Source organism: Austrofundulus limnaeus, unplaced genomic scaffold, assembly GCF_001266775.1.
Source record: "Austrofundulus limnaeus strain Quisiro unplaced genomic scaffold, Austrofundulus_limnaeus-1.0 Scaffold2, whole genome shotgun sequence".
Taxonomy (NCBI): Eukaryota; Metazoa; Chordata; class Actinopteri; order Cyprinodontiformes; family Rivulidae; genus Austrofundulus; species Austrofundulus limnaeus.
Window position 1 is genome coordinate 5619008 of NW_013952404.1, and position 15378 is coordinate 5634385.

Sequence of the window (15378 nt, forward strand, 5' to 3'; positions counted from 1 at the left end):
GATTTAAATACATCTTAACATTCATGAGGTACTTTGCGTTGACTGTTTATGGTTGAGTGTGGGCGTGAACCTGAGGCGGGACCTCGTGCGCAAACTCTGACGTGCGGCTGTGTTTTATAAAGGAAAGATGCGCAGAAACGTGCGTACGCACCGTTTTATAAATCTGAATTTTTTTTGGCGTACGCCATTTCCGCCTTTTGGCCGTACGTTCACTTTTAGTATGGTTTCCATGCAATCCTTTATAAAYGAGACCCCAGGATTGGATTCCGCAACTGTTTCACCAAGAGGCATCAGATCTATCAACTGCACCACGATGCCACCCTCATCTAATGTCAGTGAGCCAAATTGTTTCCTTTTTTATAAAGTAGGACTGAAAATAAAACAGAAAAAAAAAACATGGACACAAAAGAGTTTTCAAGATATGCTCCTGTCAACTAAAACAAATTTTCACAACATACTTTGTCAAACATAAGTGAGCAGTTAAGGCCTGGTTTTTGTTTTATAAAATCTTCAGCCATTATGACTAGGATAATTGTGGGTTTTGGCAAAATTCTTCCTCTTGTAATAATCTGAGGTGTGTCTGAGGATTTATCGCTCCAGCCACGGGGGCAGGATTAAATCCTGTTGTGTCTGGATCACTTTACGGGTGTCCTGCTGGTAGCAGCCAGTGAAAGCATGAAATAAACGATGGACTGAGTCAGAAAGCTTTTAAAACTTCTATCCCGCGGGGGAATTAAAAGTAAACAGCAAATAGGTACAGTCTGACCTCACTCTGCATCAGATAACTGCAACACAGAAGTTCCTGTCATACGCTGGAAGGCTCTATCCTCTTCTTCCCAAAAGTGCTCATTAAGGAAATGGAAAGCAACGAAATTTCTTGAAAAATTAAATATGCAAGATCTGTTCGGATTAGCCAAAGTGCCGCACAGACAAATTTTAAAAAAAGTTGAAGCGCTTTAATTTTATAGACATTGCTGTGTGGTATGCCAACAAAACATGATCAAAACAAATGACGACCGCAGTCGACTCAGCCACAAGCCAAACGCTGTGAAATAAACAGCTCCATTTTCATCTTCAGGGGTCAATCGTATTGCCAACTTGTCTGTTTTCACCTAAGCATTTATAAAGCAGGGTGTTCAAACTACAAGAGGTTCTAGATAGACCCAAAGCTGTGTGGTAACTGTGGTTCAGGGGCTGGAATCAAAACGCCTGGAGGCATGGTGAGCTGAGAGGCCATTCAATATTCCCCAGTTTATTGTAGCTGCTCCGATCACACACTTAGTGAAATGCCACAAGACAGGTCAGCAGGAAGAGCCATTAGAAAATGCTGACTGAGGCCGTGTCTGTTTGCTGGTTAGCATCGTATGTCAGGCTGCTTCGAAGGTAAGCCAAAAACAGCTTCCAACAAGGGAGCAGAAAGCCCCGATATTAAAACTGCAGCAGAAGTTCACAGAGAAAGATTAAAAGAGACACGTAGAAGGCCAACCAAAAGCTACGTTTGTTCTATCTATCTTGAACTTATTGGAGAATAATCTTTGATGTGTTGAGGTGTCTTTCCTTAGAAAAAAAAAGAAAATAAAAAAAACTGTGTTCTGAAATCTGAATGGATTAACTGCTCCCACCAATCCGTACCACTGATTCATGCTTTCAACGCCAYGCTTCATATCTAGGAAATGATTTTGATTGATGCTGTCTCCATCTGCCATTRCACTGCTGCTAGAGAGCATTCTGGATTTGACAACATACAAGTGCTGTACAGTAGTTGCGTCCCTGCAACAGCTGCATCCGCAGAAGCCTGCATGATTAGACAGATTTGGCTCTAGATGCAGATGATGATTCGTATGGGGGTTTAAGAAAGTTGTGATGGAAGGGGGAGAAAGACATGTCAGTAAGAGCTGTGTACTCTATGGTCCTTTGTTCCCTCTGGCCTAGCAGGAAGCCAAACAACTACTCATGGGACTCATTTGGCTCGATCCTTTTAGTGAGAGATACCAACTCTTCCTGGCCTGGTTCAGTCATCAATGTTAAGAATTAAAGCTGCTCAGATCCAAAAATCTGTAGTACATTTATTTTTCTAAAAACAACATATCCCATTTGAGTCGCGACTATTTAATGTATTACTCTAAAGTTCTGTATTTTTTTCAAAGCCATTTAAAGGAATGAACTGAGGACACGGAGAGGGTGAATTCTTTGTAGTCTTCAGTCAACCATTTGATGTCAATCCCACAGTGAATTAAGAACATGACATCAATCAACGCAACATTTCCTGCCCTGCCATATTCAGATCACAAAAGAAAGCGTGCACTGAGGATTAAGATCACAGTGTGGGTCGTGTATGTAGCACCAGCCTCCGTCACAAACATGCCTTTAAGCCATTTAACCTGGCCTGGTTCAAGTTCATTCCCTGTCTACCAACACAGGAAGACAAATCATAACTCCAGAGACAAAGTCATATGCCTGGCTTAGAGGAGGCATTGTGTACTATTCAAGAGAGAACATAAGGTGCTGTACAAACAGTGGGAATAACTCTTACCCTTTACCCCTTTACCTTAACCAGACTCCCTATCTACAATACCTCTTCTGTTTAGGCAGTGGTTTAAAAAAAACGAGACAAGGGAATGATTCTGCAAGTCACTTCTGAGTGCAAATGCAGACAGCCATTTGGTACAGTCAGAAAAATTTCCCAGGCTGAGTGTTTCTCAAAATATGTTTTGGCTGCCAAAGCATGTATGTTTATTTAAAGTCAAAGGTAGGAAAGGAGAAATGKTTTGAGAACCGACTGCATTTGAACTTGTCTTTTAAATTGAATTGAACTTAGGTGGATTTGGTGAGTACATTTCCTCTCCTGCTGTTCCATATTTACAGTCATGTTTTATCTAAGGTGTATATGACTCTCATATCTCATATCATACCTTTTTCAGTGGCAATATTCACCTAAATTAATCCAGTATTTAAGCACAGGTGCAGAGATAACGTACTGTAGGGTATTTTGACAGGAGCTCCCAGCAGATGGTAGTGTGGTTTGTCCAGAGTGGGAGTGAAAGTGACTAGTAATCCATGATAAACATTAAGAACTCCCACAATGACCACAGTTTCCTCTGGAAAACAGCCGGGTGGCCATGTGCAAAGCCTTGAGTCAACAAGCCACACTAACATCAGCTGCATTAGTCACCGGTTAAAACAGTATGGGGTAAGAGTGGCATATGTTTATGTTCTTACTGGGTCTTTTTTATGCTTTTATAGGTCTTTTTTGTGTGTGTTTTTAAATCATCTAACTGGGCTTTACCAATTTTAGTAATAATTCTGGCCCCTGTTTCCTCTGTGTGATGGATGTCAGAGAAAAAATTGCTGTCACAAATTCTGTGACATACAATTTGGCTGCCTAAACCTCAGAGCTAATCTGCGAAAGTGTGTCCAATACAAAACACAGCAAACTAGAACAAATTTTAATGAAACTTCCAAATAGTAACTACTATTTATTTCTACCATGTGTACTGTAAGAATAATAATCAGCTGACCCCTTATATTACAAAACAAGCTGACATTGTTGAATAAATTCAAATATTAGTAACTGGTACAGATCATTTTTACAATCACACGCAATGAAGTTACTTTCAAAAATTCAAGCAAACTGTCCTCAATCTGATTATGTAAGCAAGACCAGAGCAGTGACCTTTGAGATGAGTTTTACACATCCTGCTCTTCCCACTCCTGTTTCCTGCAGAGAGATAATGTCAGAGAGCATTGGTGTGGTGAAGATATATGCTCAGCTCAGGTGGTGAGCACATCCTGCAAATGTTCTTGAGCTGACTGGGATCAGACGGACTCACATGATGCACAGAAAAAGGTTTGTTCCACAGCTCAGGTCAGAGGAGGAAACCATTATTTTGTTGCCAGCTGTTCTACTTTAAATTTTACAGTTAATCCCCCCAAAACAGACAGTTGGGACGTTTGGGATACAGTTGAGTCCAAGAGGAGTTAAAAATCTGAGGATAGGAATGCAGTAGTCAGGAACAGAATATAAAATGTTGTTCTCTTGCCTCAAAATTTCACAGTACTGACCATTATTCATGCCTTTTATCAGTCCCACCATGACACTTATCTGAAACGGTTGTTTTTCTATTCAGTCTATTGGAGGTTGTCTCGTTAAAAAGTTGAAATTTGATCTAAATTAAAGAATAAGAAGACAAGATTTGGATTTTTTCTTCTATTAAATAAAACAGGATTCATCCAGCATTAAGTTTCTGGAATTTCAAGATTAAGCAAAACAGTGTTGACAAATTTTCCAGCCATTATCTGAAAGAGAAAAAAAACAAGAAAGAAAAATGCTGTTTTTAGTCTCACAAGGCTTAAGTGTCTGTTTGTTGAGAACTGAACAAAACAGCTTTTTCTTCATGAAACCACAGTGAAGTCTCAATCTGACCAGACAGTAAAAAAAGCTCCAAAAAAAAAGAAAAAATTCAACCTTTTTTTTAAATAGTCACCTTGTTCAGCTTAGCTGATGACTTTATTTTTCACGAGAACTTCTCTTCTTAATAATCTCCTTTTGTTCTTTGTCCTCTGATTTTTCCTCTATTTACTGTAGGCTACTTGGCGCCACCTGACAACATGAATAACTTACAAGGTGGCGTTGACATAACGAGCCAATTTAGCTGAAAAAAAAGACATGTAGTACCTCATACCTTCTTTAGTAGTGAAAAATGAAGAAAAAAATGTTGGCTTGGTGCTGCATGTACTTTGCAGCCTTTGCCCCTAAATAAATAAGTTAGAGCAAGGCCAACATAATTTATCTTATCCTGAGCATTTACCCACCCTCATCACCTCCTCTTACTCCTTCATTGAGCCTTGGCACCAGTCTCGCTGTCTGACTCTCGCTCTCCATGACCTCACATTGCTTGTGTTTTCTTGGCTTTGAAAACAGTGGAGTCTCAATCTGACATTCAAAACCAAAACTTGCATCTATATCCAGAGGGAACACTGCCATCTGCCCTAAAGGATCATTTTGAACAAACAGAATACAATGGATGGATGGATGGATGGATGGATGGATGGATGGATGGATGGATGGATGGATGGATGGATGGATGGATNATGGATGGATGGATGGATGGATGGATGGATGGATGGATGGATGGATGGATGGATGGATGGATGGATGGATGGATGGATGGATGGATGGATGGATAGCCACTGTTCACAAAAACTCCAAAAGCTTCCTGGAAGGCTCAAGTCAATTAAAAGCTTAGAATTCCTTGAAGGAAACCATATGACCCACTACCTGACACACCAGTGTTTAAACTAAGATCTTCTTATGTTGAGAAATCACAGAGTTATAGTTATTTTGGTTAAACCGTAAAAATAACATTACACACAATTCTTTGCGATATTATAATCTCTTGCCTGATTTTTTTAGCTTTTGGAGTATGTCACGTGAACGAGTCTCAGGCATGAATCTTCCATAATTTAACTAAGTGTCTGCAAAATTGACAAAGTTATAATCATTTTTGTGTAGCTTAAGGGGGGGTGGGGTAGGGTTGCAAAACTGAGCTTTATATCATGTTATAAAGTCATACCCTCATTAAACACATACTCAGTGTGTTGTTTTCACTCATACGTGCATGTTTGACAAATCCTTGACTCTCCTGAGGTAGCCATGTTTAGCTGCCTAAACACTTGCTGGTACAAAGCACCGCCTACTTACACAAAGCTCCTCCCTGGAGCTCAGTCCCCAGCTGAGCTCCCGCCACAGAGAGCATCCCTCCCAGGCGCCTCCCCCACACAATTCCATCAGACCTGGTGGAAGTGCATGTCTGTTGAGCTTGTAATACTAACTAAATCTCAGCCCAGTCCTTTTTGGAATAAAAAAATGCATTCATTGAGGAAATGTATTTTTGGATGCCAAAGAGACTTTTACAACGCTCCTATGAAAGGCTGTAAAGTTTAAACCGAATGAAGCATTGCTGTGAATACGCTCTAAAGTGGGAGTATCAGAAACAGTACAAGTTTTTTAAAGAGAGAGGCCAATTTTAAGACCTTTAGCTATGATGCAAAGTCAGATTTATACTTTTACATATACAACATTTTCATAACAACTGAAAGAAACATAGTTACTTGAATGTGGTGTAAAATTGAACTATATGCCTGGAAAATACATAATACCCGCCCTTTAAGGTTAATTAACTTGAAATATATTATATTGAAAAGTTAATCAGTTGTAAATGTACAGCCAATAATAAGTTCCTGAGAGTTTCAATAAAATGTGTCCAGTGGTTCACTTTTCTAACCAATATGCACGTATGAATGCCACAAGCAATGGCAAAGTTTCAACCACAGATCTTGTGCAATCAGTTAGAGCTCAGAATTTAATTTGGGGATCAGCCTCAGCTACCAACATGTCAAATTTTAGCTGAGTAACTAAAACTGACTGGGTTTGGACATTTTGGCGTTTACCTTTGGCGGCAGGTGATAATTAAGTGATTAATGCAAAATAGGACTCTTTATTTATTTTTGGACTATCTGGAACCTTTAAAGGTAAAACAGCTCATGTTGAAATTAGGACCCTTCTCATCCGGTTAGTCAGTTTCCTCAGAAACATGACAGCGAATGTAGTCATCGAATGACTATTTGTGATTCAGGAACATTGTCTGCTTTCTAAAATTTGAACCTGCAATCCAGTCTCCCTCTTTTTACTCCGGATCGGTGACTCAGTATGCAAATATGTCCTGTGAGTCAAGAAGAAAGAAAACATATGCATAGCAACTGTGCRCTCTCCAGAGATCTTGTATTGATTAGAAGATTTACTACGGCTTCGAGATAATTGTTTTGGGAAGGAGAATGTAGAAAAAAAAACTTTTCATGTACCATGTGCCAAAATATTTATAAGTTTTTCACCAAGTTACCACAAGCACGTGGATGGCTTCACCCTTCCTGAACGCCAGCAGAGCACCGAAAATCATGAGTCGTTCATTAATTAGCAAGAGAAGCGCCATAAATGTCAGTTGTAATTCAGAGTGTTTCTGCGGTTTAGTGGAGAGAAATTACAAAGATGACAAACTGAGTGTCCAAATGAAAATTGTGGCACTTAAACCGACTGCGAGCAGATTAGAAACATTCAGGAAAGCACTGGGCACCAATCCAAAACGGAGAACGGCTTGACAAGGTAAGTTTGAACTTCGAGGTAATAATAATCCATTAAAATGTTCCAAGACACAATTATTCTCTCTAAATGTCCTTGATCTGGTTGTAGCCACAGAAAAGTGATTAATCAAACTAAAATGGTATTTCCAAAAAGACTTCATCTTAAGCAGTCAGAAACTCGAGCCAAGAAACTATTATGCCTGTCTGATTAGCAGGCTTTGGAGAATTTGCTGAATGAACTGAAAGAAATCTTTGTTTGAGCCATTATTAGGTTATAACAAATCAAAAAACAGACTGAAAAAGTCAAACTTAACAAAAATACAAAATGTAACCTCCCCCTTTTATTTATTATAGCAACTATGGTTATCCATTTTCCAAATACTCTGAAATAACTTAATATTTTGCAAAGCATGGCACCTAAATGCAGCAAAGGATTTCTTCATTTACGTTAAGTATTTACTTAAAGGGGATCAAAGTACTGCCTTTTACTCCAAAGCTCCTCCCCTGGACCTCAGTTCCAAAGCTCTCACTCCACAAAGCATCCCTTCTCCCTGAAACAACTAAAGGTTACACAGCTAATTGATTTGGTATAGAATTGAACTATGTGCCTGGAAAATGCATAATGCCTCCCTAAAAGTGTACTAAAGATGTGATATATGGACTTGGCTGCCTGATTTGATAAAACTGCATGCATTTACGAGTTGATGAGGATATACTTACGCAGTCTGGACAGGCGGTTTGGTGGTCGCAGGTCTCACGGTCTGGACTTTTCCGGTGTCACTGGACTGTCTCTCTGCGAGCCGCCTCTGTTCTTTCTGAAAAGGGTTGGTGCCGGGCTCGACGCGCCTCAGAGTGCCTCGCTCGCGGATGTACACCTGTTCCGGGGCCACCTCTTCGCAGCGGGGCCCCTGGAAGCCTGAGCGACACACACAGGTATGCGGTCGGCTGCAGGAGCCACGGTTCTGGCATGGGGGCTGGCAGTCAGCTGAGGAGAGAGAGCACRGAGAGTGATCAAGTTGTCAGCAGGTCACACATTCAAGCATGACCCCCTATCCAACCCCACCCAGTGCAAAAAAAAGGCTGTAGTAGAAATGATTGTTCTTGATTTTAACAATGGGTTCACCCTGAATCGAGTCAGTCAAAAGGCCATTAGTTTCACTTCCTAACCATTTTACTACTTTTCATCAGAGGAGCAGTGGGTGCTTTCAGGTTCAATTACCTTTGAGTTTTAAACTGCTCTGTTCGGCTGCTTACATTAAATCTAAATCTAACTGCTGCTTGAGGTAAATGCTGGTATTAGTTAATGTACTTATCAAAGATCCAACATGTACTTTTTCTGTCAAAGAGCCATAAAAGTACAAGATCCTTTTGAAAAAAGAAGAGAAACAAAATATCTAACATATAATTACAAACATGGCATGTAGAGGCCTTTATTTGAGAAACAACATAAACTGGATAAGGCCTAATCCCCTTTAAAACATGCTTTCCCTTAATCTGGTTGCAATTTTAGAAATCAAGTTTAATCCTGTAAGTTTCTGCAAGATTTTGAGTCATTTTACCGTACACGAATACACAACTAAAGTCCAGGTGGGAGTACCCCGCAGGCATCTCTGCTTAACGCAACTCCAAATACAAAATGACACGGTGGCATGCATTTGAAAGAAATGAAGATGTTCTTGTGTCACAAATGAGTGAAGCAGGCAAGATTTGAGGATTTGTGACACTGTCCTTAAACAGCAGATCAGGCCACTGCTCTGTGGTGGCTAAAGCAAACAGTGGTGCTCTGTCAACAGCTGAGGAATGCTATTCAAACAGATGCTATGAACACTGGCAGATCGCAGGCAGGAACGCCGCCACAGCTCGTGTTGGCAGTCAGACAGTTTGCAAACAACTCTCTACCTGCTGCACGCTTCCTGTTATTGTGACACTGCTCAGACTCTGAACACATCGCTTCCTGACTACAGTAAGCATATACAGTACCAGACACAGAGGATGTTATTCTTCATCACATGTGCTCAGAACTAACAGAAGGGAGCATGACAAGTGTTGTGCAACAACTGATAGTGTTGTAGTCAAGACTACCTAACCCAAGACCAAATCAAGACCAAGACCAGAGTGTATCGAGACCTAGACAAGATTAAGACTTTTAGGGGCTGGACCAATTTGAGACCAAGACTGAGGGAGGGTGATACCAAGTCAAGACCAAGAGTGGAAAAAACATATGGAAACTAGTGCACTCAAACATACAGTATACTGTACACAAGTGACTTAATGTGTATATCCAATAATCGCTTTGTGTGAGGACTTAATAAAGAATTTTGGTACAAAGGCAGGTTGCTAACCTTAGCTCAAAAAGTTGTCCTTAGACTGGTCTCGAGTACTACAACACTGACAACTGACATTTAGTTCCAAAGGTATGAGTCCAAAACCTACTGGTAAAATCTTTTTTTGCTCAAATGATGTGTAATTAAAAAACTATTTCTTGTAGATTGTCAGGCTGTGGTGATGAGACAAACTAATACAATAGGCAAATTCACTCAAGTATTGCTTTTATCCATCCATCCATCCATCCATCCATCCATCCATCCATTATCTGGCCTTTGTTCAGGAGTTAGGTGGCAGGAACAGCCGCTTGAGCCAGAAGACCCTGAAATCTCATTCAAAAGCAACTTCTTCCAGCTCTTCTGGGAGAATTCCAAGATGTTCCCAGGCTAGCCGAGAATCATAGTGTCTCAAGCATGTCCTGGGTCTTCCCTGGGGTCTCCTCCCAGTCGGACACCTCCCTAGGGAAGCATCCTTACCAGATGCCTGAACCACCTCATCCAGTTCATAGAAGTACACCATATTTTTGTATATTAAATCATACACATTAAAAAAGAATGTGGTTGTGGATTGTATAACTTGGTACGTGATTCAAATTTTCCATTACGAGATAAAACAGGGAAAGGTTGAAGTCTGTTTGGCAAGAAAAAATATTTCATCCAGCTGAAGTATGGGCTGCCTGAATGCTGCTGTTTTGCCGGGACTATGTTCAAGTTCATGTGTGGGATGGAGTGTTGGGATTAAACAGGTCACAGATCCCAGTGGCATTATGTTAAAGGGGGAACAACTCAGTAATGTGTGAAAATTAATTCCTTAAATAAAACTGTCCAAACTGAGACCAGACGAGAAACTGCACAGGATTGGCCTGCATTGGCATGTGTTTAATGACCCATTTTTTTAAGCTGAGGCCCAGAATTGATGGCAGACAAACATGTCGCCTTTGCTGATAGCGGAGGGGACAGGTCAGTGRCTCTGGACTTGACATTTGCCCCACATGAAGCTTGCGTGGCCACGGCTTACAGTGTCACTGCCAATCTGCGCTGTCTCTGGGCCCTGCCTCTGTGCTGTTGAACACATTGTCACAGTAATTGCTGTCGTGCAGATTTGTCTTGYACATCATTAAAACTAATTGCCTCGCATTCCATCTTTTTTCAGAAATATGCACAGCAATTATTACTTTGCAAGAGTAATAATAAAATGAGAATCCATCGGAAATAAAAGAGGAAAAATGGCAAACATTCCTGGCATTGCCACTTCAGCCTTAATTACGACTGAGCCAGACCAGCCAAGGTCTTGGAGTTTGAGTCCGCATCCAGTCATCTGAAAAGAGGCTATTAGACTGAAGCTTTGAGTTTTCCACACATAAAATATGCTGATGCAGAAAAAGTACATGGAAATGCCTGATCTGTGGGGATTTCTTAAATATCCATAACTTCCGAAAACCTCAAATTTGAAGTTATGTTTTGAACTTTAATAACATATCTTTTTGAGGCTTTCTATACGACAAATTGGCAGGAACAAAAGTAGCACTCAACAGCAAAAACTCAATACTTCTACCTTGGAGTTGTAGAGAAGCACATCACAATCACAGATGGAGGAAAACAGCACATAAAGAATCCATCCTGTCATCATGCAGAATGGGACTGATTGAATGTAGCTTGCCCAGTGACCTTTTCATTTAGCAAAATATTGTTAAACAATTGATTCTGTAGCTCAGACTGTACACAAATAATGGATATAACAATGCTTTAAAAAGTTCAGCATTTGGTCATTGCCATGTTGCCGCTTTTATGTTTGGACAAGCGCATGTAGCTGAAAAGTGATTCTTGCAAAGAATTTTGGACAAAAATACACATCTTCAAGGTTTCACGTTCATTTCATTATAGAAATATTTTTAAATGACCACCAGGACACTGACAAGGAGAAGTGATGTGAGGCATGGTTTCAACTGGTTGAGCAGGCGCCTCTTGTAAAAAGCCTGAAACCCTCATCGCAGCCAGGCCTGGTTCCATTCCAGACCAGTGTGGCCTTTCGCAGCTCAACATTCCCCTTTCCTCTGCCTGCTTTCGTGGCTCTCACCCGTTGCCAAATTAAAGCACCCAAAAGAAGTGAATCTAGCTAATAACAGCATAACATCTTGAGGGAAAAATTTATTTGTGACACTGATACGTTTAAAGAGGGAGGGTGTGGAGTCCTAAAACATTTAAAAAGGCAGCACCTAGTAAGAATTAGTGATATTTAACTTCAAGACATCTTGGCTTGGACAATGAGTCACTAGGTTTAACTTTGTCTTTGTGCTACTTTGAGCTAAATCTACCTAATTATAGCAAACACGTACACCTACATTTAACAGTAATTAAAAATAATTATAGATTTGTCTTTGGTTTTTAGTAGAGTGTTAAAGTATTCATTTATGGTCTTTTTTAGCTTTAAAAAAACGGAATAAAGCATCATGTTAACAGTTTTTGCCATGAAAGATGCATTTACATCCTTCTTTTTCACATTTAAATSATTCAGTTGGGGTCTAAATAAAGTGGAACTGCAATGCTTTGGTCTGAATTCCTCCTTATTGTAACTCCACAAGCCCCTCTTTTCTAAGGTGAGTCTCAAAACAACTCATTTTGAGGCTGTCTCTTTAAATCCAAAGGAGGTCCTTCACATCCCATTCAGCTCCAACTTACAGAGTGGTCCATTGTGCCTTGATAGAGGGGTTTACGTCTATAAAGCGGCACAGAAATGTTTAATTTACAAATTGATTAATTATGTCAACAACAAAAGACTTGTCATTTCAGTGTTACATGCTGGACCAGGAGTCTGACCCACAGCCAGAGGAGAATGAATATGACCAAATTGTAGTTGGTAAATCCAGACCTTATTTGGCAGTTTTGTCGCAAATACTTTGACATAATAGTTCAGAAAACATCATAGAAAATATTGAAAACTGAACAGGTTGAAAAATATGACCCAAACACAATATAAAGTTATCTACACAGCACCAGTAAAGACTAAATTCAACTTTTCTGCACTCCTACAGACTCCAAGCACACAATAAAATGCAGTTAACAGCTAAAAAAATGGATTTTGCATGTTATGTCCAATTAAAGACAAGTGCTTTATTATAGAAAAGTAGATGACAAGTGGAGTACTTTAGGTTGGAGAAATACTCACATCATAAAAGTTAATGGAAAAGTTTATGTGTTGAGCAGCATTATACAGAACAACCATGACACTTATGGGAAATACTAATTCAACATTCACCAAGAGGTGTTCTTTATTTTAATATATTTCAAATAATTATTATTGTCAGACGTCTAGGTGGTGACTCAAATGTTGTTTACTTTTATCAAAGCTACCTTGTCTAATTTACTGGAGCCGGTATGTTGCTGAAAATTTCTCCCGGGAGTTAAAGTTGTCTCCTTTGAGCTTAAGTTTGGGCTTTTAATTAAGACAGTCATTCTTGTCCTCCTTCCACAGGACTCTAATTTCATACTTGCGCTCGTTTCCACTCCATTACAATCCACCTGAGATTTGCCCTCCCCTCTCTCTGACTCAAAGTAATACAACCCATTAAATCTTTACAGTCCCTCCATTGAGCCAGGGCCAACCTGAAACCAAAATCTGGCATAATTCAAACGTGTCGAGAAATCTCCTCACTTTGCGAAAGTCAACAGTGCTCCCAAACGTAACCTGACATTTCAGAAATTATATTTATAATGAAAAGATAATCACAAAGATCTTGGGAAGGACTCTCCACAGACTGAGAGCATAATTAGGAGATTTAGAGGCTGGGAGCTGCTCTGAAAATTAGAGATTAGTCAAATATGGCAAAAGACTTGACTAAAGGCTCTTTCAAACCCTGACACTGAGGGACAGGGAGTTGATATAGAAGACAAAATATCATGGGAAATTAAGCAACTTGATTATAATTTGCTGTTGAAGCGTGACAAAGTGCAGGTGGATGGTGTGCATGCATGTAGACGTCAATAATTGTGCAGAGCTCTGAGAAAAAAAAAGCACAAATTTGTACAAAAACGTCACCAGACACGAGTAAACCTTTTATTACGGAATCCTCTGTCTGGCGGACCTCCTGTGATGAGAGCGGGAGCCTCTTTTTAGGGGTCACCAAAGAATCTGACAGACCTCATGAAGGAGGTCAAGTGTTCAAGACGGTGGGAGGCAAAGTGGTGAGGCGAGGTTAAAAATTCACCTCTCGTTCACAATCACTGTCCACTGAGGAAATAAGAATTGGTCTATTGAGCAGTTAATACAATTGCCCTGCAATGCTAATCATTTTAAGTGAGTGTAAATCTCTTTGCAACATGTGATTTCCACATGGTAGTTGGTGCAAGTGCTACCATTTCAGACTTTTCAAAAAAATAACTTTGCTCTTTACATAGCTGTGAGCTTTTGTAAATAGCTCAGAAACCAACTTCAGTATTTTTCTAATCAAAGACACAAAAAGAGAACCATATTATTCTTACCAGGGTAATATTTCATCAATTTAAAGCCTCTGTCAAAAACAAGCCATGTTTCTCTATGTGAATTTTGAGCAAATTGATAAAAGTTCTAAAAAAAGAGAGGAAAATAAAAGAAATACAAATTAGRCGTGGTTCCATCTACTGGTTTGGGGCGAATCAACCAGGCTATGCACAGCGTAATTTCATCAGACGTTGACGTTAAGTGTGGATGTAATAAACAGGAAGTAGACATTGCGAACTAGCTTGGACCACACAGCAGGGCAATGGAGAGAAGTTTTCAGGAATGTGTTACTATCAGACAAGTTGTAATTGTTCTGTTTCTGTTTTTTCACGGATGAGACTGAGAAGTGCTTTGGTCTCTTACAGTCAGTCCACACATACCTGTTGTTGCTTCCATCTTTGTTTTTGTGTGTTATGGGAAAATCCTGGAAGACGTTGACAGCGGAAACAGCAGATCAGTCATGTGAGGTAAATGTTTGCTACATCAGAACTTATTTGGCAAATGTGTTTCCATCTCCCCTTTTGCACATTACAGTAACTATTTAGGAAAATCCAAAAGCCACCTCAAGCAAGCGTAAAAACTTTTTAGTAAAATTGAAGATGTTCTTTTGAATTATGGAGTTTTTGATGAAAATTCAATTCTGGAAGACTAATTGACCTCACCTGCTCCATCCTGCCACTGCATCACAAGCACAGCTACATCCATTCAGCCTCCGACAGTCAGTGGATAAAAGCGTCCTCTGAAATCACGCCGGCCGCTTGCCAGCCGAATGTCAACCTTCCACCTCCCCTCCTCCAACCATCATCTTCTGGCTTCCAAAGACTTCTATCACCTTTAACCTCCACCACCAGTGTCAGGCCCCCAGGGGGTAGAAAATACTCCTACCCCTCATCTCAAGCAGCTCATCRGAGCTCACATCTCACAGCGCTCGCATCCTCTGCCGGGGTCTGAGCACCAAACTCTGTCATTCATGTCAATAAATTTACTTCCTAATTTCAGTCTGTCTTTGTGCGAGTCTCTCCAGGTTGAATTGCCGTTTCCATCAACCTTTTCTAATGTGATACTTCAAAATGGGCATAAAAAATGTTGAAACACGGTTTCAATGCACGTCTTTCAACACAGTTCTAGGTTTTTCAGCCCAAAACATCACCTAGTGTTTATTCTTTAAACTTGCCTCCAGACAGTGTGGGGATTTTGATAACCTACATCTGACCCATGATAAAGTGAACATTATTTTTAGGCTTTTTGTGTTGTGTCAGTACCCCTCGCCTCAGAACTGGAACATTCAGCCTGTAATGGACCGCATGCTGGTGCGTTCTGTGGAGATTATTTGGGTTTGGGGGAAGAGTGTGCCAAAAGACTTGTAAAGCTGAGTCTGAGAGACGTGATGTTCACCAAAGTCCCACAAATCCCATATTCCTTTGGTATGGTGGGGGGGGG

The 15378-nt window shown here is 40.2% G+C and overlaps 1 protein-coding gene across 1 annotated transcript in view; it reads right to left on the reverse strand.

Annotated features, from left to right (window-relative positions):
- Positions 1 to 15378, reverse strand: part of LOC106520391 (latent-transforming growth factor beta-binding protein 2) — a gene marked incomplete in the record, with an annotated part of 94604 nt that overhangs the window by 66428 nt on the left and 12798 nt on the right. The window contains 1 exon segment of the mRNA XM_014012473.1: positions 7858 to 8122. Within this exon segment, the coding sequence (XP_013867927.1) occupies positions 7858 to 8122 (265 nt within the window).